This window comes from Tasmannia lanceolata, unplaced genomic scaffold (assembly GCF_043159265.1).
Source record: "Tasmannia lanceolata isolate RefF3 unplaced genomic scaffold, GAP_Taslan_0.1 ptg000006l, whole genome shotgun sequence".
Lineage (NCBI taxonomy): Eukaryota > Viridiplantae > Streptophyta > Magnoliopsida > Canellales > Winteraceae > Tasmannia > Tasmannia lanceolata.
Window position 1 is genome coordinate 26,999,838 of NW_027518683.1, and position 8,162 is coordinate 27,007,999.

Below are 8,162 nucleotides of genomic sequence, written 5' to 3' on the forward strand. Positions count from 1 at the left end.
CCCAAATATTCGATTGATTTTTGCCCGAACTGACATTTGGATTGTTTGAGGAAGAAAGCAGAGCTCTGTAGGAGTTGTAGCACTTGGGTGAGATGTTGGAGATGAAGCTCCCAAGTTGGGCTGTAGACGAGAATGTCGTCGAAGAATACAAGGACAAATTTGCGGAGAAAGTTCTTGAAGGTGGAATTCATGGCTGCCTGAAATGTTGAAGGAGCGTTGGAAAGCCCAAAAGGCATCACGAGGAACTCGTAATGGCCTTCGTGTGTGCGGAAGGCGGTGGTGGGTATAGATGCGCTATTGACACAAATTTGATGAAAGCCGGAGCAGAGGTCCAATTTGGAGAAGAAATGAGAGCCGTGCAATTCATCGAACATCTCGTCGACGGTTGGAATAGGGAATCGATCCTTAACGGTAATGGCGTTAAGGGCGCGGTAGTCTACGCAGAAACGCCAAGTGCCATCTTTTTTCTTTACTAGGAGGACCGGAGATGAGAAAGGGCTTGTGCTCTGGCGGATTACACCGTCATGGAGCATTTGAGACACTAGCTTCTCAATCTCTTGTTTTTGGAAGTGTGGGTATCGATACGGGCGGACATTCATAGGTGCCGAGCCAGGGAGCAAGTGTATGTTGTGGTCAAAGGCTCGGGGAGGTGGTAAGTCGTGGGGTGCGGTGAAGATTGAGGGGAAATTGGAAAGGATTTTGGCAATATCTGGGTGAAGGGAAATATTGGTCGTCGGGTTGGGTTGGACAAGTTCGAGTCGGTAATAGGTGGATATGGAAGATGTGGAGAGGCATCGATGTAATTGGGAGGATTGCAACATGTGGAGAACTGGGATTGGTTCTCCGGTAAGTGTGACTGGTTTGGAGTCTTTGAGAAAGGAAATTGTTAAGTTGGAATAGTCAAAAGTGACCGGACCCAACTCGAGTAGCCATTGAACACCAAGAACTATGTCTGCACCATGTAGTGGAAGTACGAATAGGTCTAAGAGAAATTCATGATCTGTAATTACGAGTGGGATTTGGGAGCAACGGCCAATACAAAGAAGAGTGTTGCCATTACCAACTGTGACGGAAAATGAGGATTCTGGTTGGATGGGTAGGCGAAGATGGCGCGCCATTCTTTCTTGGATGATATTATGAGTGCTTCCGCTGTCCACGAGGATTTGGATAGGGGCGCTGTGGAGTGTGCCGGCAATGCGGAGGGTACGGGGAGATGGATGGCCGGCTAGAGCATTGTAGGAGATTTCTGGAGGGGGTGGTGTATCCACAGGGTCGGGTGATGAATTGCTAATGGGAGTTGGGGAAGAAACTTGCGCTTCAGGTGTATGTGGAAATTCCCCATCCGTTTCATCGGCCAATAGTAATAGAAATTTTCCATTTAGTTTGCAGCGATGGCCGCGATGAAATTTCTCGTCGCAGTTAAAACAGAGCCCCTTATCTTTCCGGGCCTGCATTTCATCGGGAGAAAGACGGCGGACGGGTAAGCGAGGGCTGGATGGAGGAGAAGGAGGAATGGTGGGGATGATTGGAGGTGGTGGTAGAAGGGGCGGTGAAGGGTTTGCAAGTTGAAAATGATAAGGAAAAAGGCGGGCATCTGCGTATTTGTCGGCCTGGAGTTTGGCGAGACCAATGGCTTGCGACAAGGAAGAAGGACATCGCGATTGTACTTCTCGGCAAAGATCCGGTCGTAATCCGGAGACGAAGCAACTCAGCATGAAAGAAGGAGGCAACCCCACTGTTTGATTTGCCAAAGCCTCGAAGTCCATCTGGTAAGCTTCAACCGTTGTTGTCTGTGTTAGCTTTGATAGGGCTCCTAGTGGATCGATGTATTTTGAAGGGCCAAATCTCACGATGAGTGCGTCGGTGAATGCAGACCAGGAGGTGAGCTGGTTGTTGTTGGTCATCCACTGAAACCAAGCAAGGGCGGGGCTGTCCATGTAGAAGGAGCTAATGGTGAGCCATTGTTCATCTGGGGTGTTGTGGTAAGAGAAGAACTGATTGGCCTTGAAGCTCCACCCGAGGGGATCGACGCCGGCGAAGCGAGGGAAATCGAGCTTGATGGAGCGGTGATATGGTGGATCTGGGTTTGGGAGCGATGGCAGAGATGGTGGTGGTGAATGAAATTGGCGCTGATCGAGTTGTCCCTTGATGGTTGTAACCGCGGTGACAAGGTCGGCGAGAGTAGAATTTACAGTGGAGAGTTGGGTGGTGACGGAATGGATTTGGGAATGGTGGGAGCTTGTGGATTCATGGAGTTTGGCAATGGTGTCTTCGATTTTTTTGAATCTGGTACCTTCTGCCATTGGGGTGGAAGAAGGAAATGAAAGCACCAATTGTTGGGTAAATCTCAGGGGAAAAACTCAATTCGAGGTTGAGTGGCCTCCAAAAGAAGATGGATAGAGGAAGAAGATGAGTAAAAGAAGAAATTAGTGGGAATTAATTCTCTGCCCATCTCAACGATGGTTTTTCTCATTATAATATTGATCCCTTTTTACATCAGACTCTCTAACAAACTAACAGGTGTCCTATTTTTATTGGTTCCTTTCTAACAAACTTAGGCCTTTCCTTGCAGGTAATGGTTGGAATGAAGAGCAGCTGGGCTTTCAGCCCATGTGCGCATAGTCAGCTAGGTGACGCGGGCGAGACCTATGCCTGGCTGGGACTCTTGCTGATGAGGTCTCACTAAGTGGCTGGTCAACCAGGTGCTCTTGTCTAACAGAAGGGGTGGGTGCGTGGGTCTTAACTTGGACTGAGAATAAGGCTTTGGAAGGGTCTCGAGTGGCTGAGAGTTTAAGGTTTTTTGGTTGAGTTTAAGGGGAAGTTTTGTGAGTGGCTGAAAATCACCAATGTTGATGTTAAGGGTGATAGTCGTGGTTGTGGCCTATCTAAATTCCTACAGTTTGTGGCTGCGACAGAAACCAATATCTGGTTTTGGGTGGCGCACAAAAATCAGAGTCAGGTTTGAGTGTGGCTGAAGGACTTAGGAATTTCATGAAACCCACAGGGCTATCTGTTGACAAAACAGGTTGTTAAACGGCTGTGGAAGATGGCTGCTGAACTGAGAGAGAGGAGGTTGGGCGTGCGCTTTCTATAACACAGAAAATCCTACGAGTTTTAGGGCCTCTCAGTTGAGAAACCAGTGGTTGGATTAGCCGCGGATGAAGCAGGCATGTAACTGCTTCTTGGTTGGATTGGGAAGGCATTGATCTTGCATGAAACAAGATCCAATGGTGATGGAAAATGATGAACTGAACCTGCAAAAATAGCGGTAGGAATATTGAAGACAGAGAAAAGTTTTAATGAAGAACAACCTTTAACTTGCTTCTTTGAACTGAGATACCCAAACACCTGAAACTTTCTTTATTCCATATCCAAAAAAAAAAACTATACAATGCATGGAAATATATAGATGTTGGTTGTAAGAAGTGTGGATGATGAAGAGGGAAGTCGATGGCGATGGCGATGTGTTGGTGTTGAGAGGGGATATCGGAAGAAAAAACTGTAGCTGTGGCTATGAGATTGATAGTTTGAAAGATGTGTATCTTGAGCTTATTGAAGGTGGTTACTCCGTCAAAGAAGGTCTGGAAGCCCTGGAAATCCAGAAACATTGTTGTCTGAAGAATCTTATCAGACTAGCTGATGGCCAAAATATCAAAAACTTCCATGAAAGTTTTGAGATGTGCCACAGGAACGAAAATCGAAGGATGAGGATGGGTGGCAAAGGAGTAGGACGAAGAGGAAGACTATTCCGAAGCCACCACCCAGTAGAATGGAAATGTTACGTTGCGATTGTCCCTGCTCGGTTTGTGGATACCGTAACTTCAAAAGAAGAGAGGTATGTCGATGGTTTAAAAAGGAAAAAGATCGTCTTCTTGGGGCTATGCAAAAACCTAAAGCAAATGGGAGCCTTTATCAATGGACATCATAAACGAAGGTGGTGAGCAGGTTGTCAATATCCATGGAAAGGAGATCGATGAAAGATGAAATTTCTCAACAGATCCCTTGTTGGAATAGTGAAGAGAGAACAATGGAACAATGAGGATATCCAGTTATGGTCAAAATGGTTCTGGGACATCCCTGAACTACCAAATCCCTGCCAATTGGGGAAGAAGGAAGTTCTATTCTGTTTCACATCTGAACAACAAGAAAACTATATTTTGGGAAAGGGGGGAAATGCGGTGGGTGAATGGTTGCTCAAACTAGAACCGTGGAACCCTGGTCATCGAACTGGTGCAGTATCAAGATATTTCCGTTTACATGGAATTCCATTCCACACCTGGGCAAAGCAGAAGGTGGAAGCCCTGGCAATGAGATTTGGGGCTATACTGGAGATTGAAATGTTGATAGGCAATTCAGATGAACTGATCTCACCCCAGAAAATGGAGCAAAGGGACATGGAAATGGAGAAACAGTCTGTGGATTTCACGGGAAAACCGGAAGAGAGTTGCTCTGGCACGGTGGTACCGGAAACATCCATTGTAGACAGTAACAATGGTCCAGAGGCGGACACTCTTGAGAAAGAATTGCAGAACAAGATCAACTCTTGTCTCAATCGAGGTGATGGTGTTGACATTGACGGGGAAACTGATCCACCTGAGGAATTCAACAAGATGTTACAGATGGGAAAAGAATTTGGAATCAGGTATGAGAAGGACGAACAGAGTACCCGAAATATTTATCTGGAGATAGAGAATCGGGACAAGGACCCCAGTCCATTCTCGAGGAGGAAAGGAAAGGAGCCGCGGGAATTGAAACGCCTGCGTTAAGTGGGCTTGGGAAGAAAATCTGGGGAAAAGTGCTGGGACGGGCTGTGGATAACAGGTGGAGATTTCAACACGATTCGATATCCTCAGGAGAAAAGTAGAGTTGGAAGGATTCCCACGAGCATGAGAAGATTGTCGAATTTTATTCAGGAGGGGGAATTGATCGATCTACCGTTGGAGGGAGGAGTCCCCTGCAATTTTAAAGTCCCAGGGACTCTCTCCTACAATTTTGAGGGGTGAGTCCTGTTTTCGGGAGCTCCGATCGAGTTTCGGGGCACTGAGAATGGGTTTCGGGATTCCAGGAGTGGTTTTCTGGATGTAGAGATGCTTTGTGATTCCAAAAAAGTTGTTTTGATGTCCCAAACTGATCTCTAGTTTCCAGAAAATGGTCCCGAGCAATGAAAAAGTAACTTTGGTAGTTACTTTATGGCTTTTGGTGACCAAAAAGCAGTTAATTGCTCTGGGTTGCTAGTAAGTGGTTTCTGTTTTTCGATGAAATGTCTGTGGTAACCAAATGTGACCTTTGTTTCTTAAGGAGTATTTTTTGGTAACCGAGGGTAGTTTCTAGTTCCCAAAAACTGGTTTTTTGTGACCAAAAGTGTTTTCCTGGTCTTGGAAATGGGTTCCAAGTCCTTGGAAGTTGGTACCGAGTTTCCAGTTTTTGGTTCTGGTCTGTGGGTTGCTTGAAAAGCGATCTTTGGATCTAGGAAGGTTGTTTTCGGTAGCCAAAGTGGTTTCCACTTCCCAAAAAGTGGTTTCTGGTGACCGAAATGCGGTTCTGGTTCCCATAAATGGCTTCCGGTAGAGATTTTGCTAAGTTTTGGTGTTTGGATCTTCAAGAAGTTGTGTTTGCTATAAAAAGCGGGTGCCGAGCTATCAGGTTTTATCCTTGGGACCTTTGCTTGACCAATTCAGGGCTCTTTTGCAAAGTTGTGGTGAACTCAGATGGTTCCAGATGTAGGCTTGGTTGTTGGTTGTCTCGGGTATTGGGTGTCTGGGTTGTTTGATTGATTTCAGTAAAACCGTGACTTGGAAAAACCTAGGGAAATAATGAGAAAGATATCGAGAGAAAGACCACAGAAGCTTCAGGACTCATCATAGGATTCATCATCATAGCAACCTATCATTACTCCAGTCTTGACAAAATGAGGTGTCTACACTTAATTAATGGCTTTCTAAGTGAACTAATGTCTCATTTACAAAGAAGATTAATTTTAAGCAATCTTATTTGCAAATAAGGGGTACTTTTGGTGGTATCCAAAGGGGCCTTTAATCAGCAACTCTCAAACAATATTATAAGTTGATAAGTAGTTGTCCATTTTTCATCAAGGTGAATATAATTCCGAAATGTAGACTTGCCTATATCAAGACCAGAAAGTAACATGAAAAAAGGGTTACTCTTTTGTTACCTATGCCTCAAAACTATTTATATACCCTTGGTATTTGAGGAAAATCCAACTAGATAATTACTCAAAAATCAAGAAAATTTCGCGTATTATTAAAAGAAATGGGAAATTCTAAAATAAAAAAATTATAAATTAACCAAAACATCCATTAAATAAAGTTTCTCAAAAAAAAAGAAAAAAAAAAACAGAAATATAACTAGATCAATAGATTTATGTAATGGACCCTTTCACCTCAAAGGGTCACATTTAAAAGGGAGTTGACAATGTTACCAAGTCAACAATAGCATTACCATGTATTTTCACATATTCCATCGTTATTTGTTCCTACATCTTGAGGCCCTTCGATACATGGATTTTATAATCCAGGATTGTAAAATATTAGATTTTAGAAACTAAAACTTGGATTTTATAAGCTAAAACCTAGATTTTATAATCCTAAAAATGTGCAATCCTAGTTTTAGCTTATAGAATCCAGATTTAACTTGTAGAATCCGTGATTATAAACTTCTTGTATCCTAATGGCCCCTTTGGGTCTATGATGTTGTTTAAGTAAAAAGGTAAAATGAGTAAAATAAACTTTAAATTATTTTTAGACAATTGGTTGATGATTTTTGTAGCTATTCATAAATTAGAGGCTTTTGCTGATAATTTTTAGGCTTATGATAATTTCCCCTAAGAATATAAGACTTTTGGGTTGTGGGCCACCCATATAAGCAAAATGAAAGACATGAGTGAAAATGACCAATGATTAGGTCATTTTCATCGTAATTTTGGCATTTGTAGGGATTCAGGCGCTCCTCTTTGTTTTCTTGAGCACTTTTCATAATAGAGAATGTCATGTTTTCTACAAAACAGATTCTTGTTTAGGTAGCGGCTCCTTTTTAAAATAATGCTATGATTAAAATGTTTTTCTTGAATTCATTTTTAACATATATTAAATTTTACTCCAACGACATAAAACCTTAGCCATTTACTCATTGATTCGTAATAAATATATGCTTTTCTTTTATTAAACTAAGTCACTAGTCCCCTTTAACCCATAGTTTGTGATTAGTAATGCCATGCATTTCTTTCAACTAAACTCCTTCCTCCCTACTAAGGGTTCTAATGTGAAGAGACCATTCTATTATCTCTCATTACTTAAGAAAAATTTCTTTCTTTGTTCTCATATTCAAATCTTCTATTTTCTTTTAGTTTCTAATTGGAATCTTGATTCCTTTTTCATAAAAAGCATAATATATGTGTAAATTTGCAGAATATGGAACTGGCGGTCATTCTTCTATGGCTGGAGATGTGTATAGTTATGGGATTCCTTTATTGGAGATGTTTACTGGAAAGAGCCCCATGGGTGACATTTCAAGGATGGACTAAGCCTTCGAAAATTTGTGGAGTTGGGTTTTCCCGAACAAGTGATGGATATTATAGATCCATTACTTCTTTTAGAGAATGAAGTCATAGCTACCAACAATATTGGGAATGATACAAATAAGAAACGTCAAATGTTGGAGTGCTTGGTGTTGCTTGTGAGGATTGGAATTGTGTGTTCTGTAGAATCGCCAAGAGAACGAATGGAGATGGGATATGTTGCAAAGGAAGTGAATATGATCAGAGACCGATATCTTGGTGTTGGGATCCACAAAGAGAGACAAAATATGTCCTTACTACCGGGTGAAGGCTCATCTTACCTCAGTAACTACTAAGAAACTTGATGGAAATGCTTTTGCCTAATATCTATATCTTTTCTTTGCTAATAACATGCCATGCTCATTCTTGGAAAATTAAGTTTGGGATACCAGCATAAATGCAGTCGTTTGGGATTGGGACAGCCTACCAAAGGATTCTAGAGAAGCTGATAGACGCGACCAGCTACGTATTATTTATATACGTAATAATTGTTTATTTTTTTGAATTATTTTTCTTGTATTATGATGGGTTATTTTTGTCCTCTTGTATATTTTATTCTCGTAAATAAAATTTAAGTTGCTGCCCGGGT

General features: G+C 42.2%; 1 protein-coding gene across 7 annotated transcripts in view; it reads left to right on the forward strand.

Moving 5' to 3' along the window:
* The window catches only part of LOC143880177 (uncharacterized), a 35,307-nt gene extending 27,145 nt beyond the window's left edge, over positions 1 to 8,162 (forward strand). For 6 of the 7 annotated variants that reach the window (XR_013251531.1, XR_013251530.1, XR_013251534.1 and 3 more), the window contains one exon: positions 7,425 to 8,162. Coding sequence is in view for 1 of the 7 variants with exons in the window: in XM_077382967.1 (XP_077239082.1) it covers positions 7,425 to 7,540 (116 nt within the window). In the remaining 6 variants the exon portion in view is untranslated. The remainder of the gene's footprint in view (positions 1 to 7,424) is intronic. The other variant, XR_013251532.1, reaches the window with a different exon arrangement.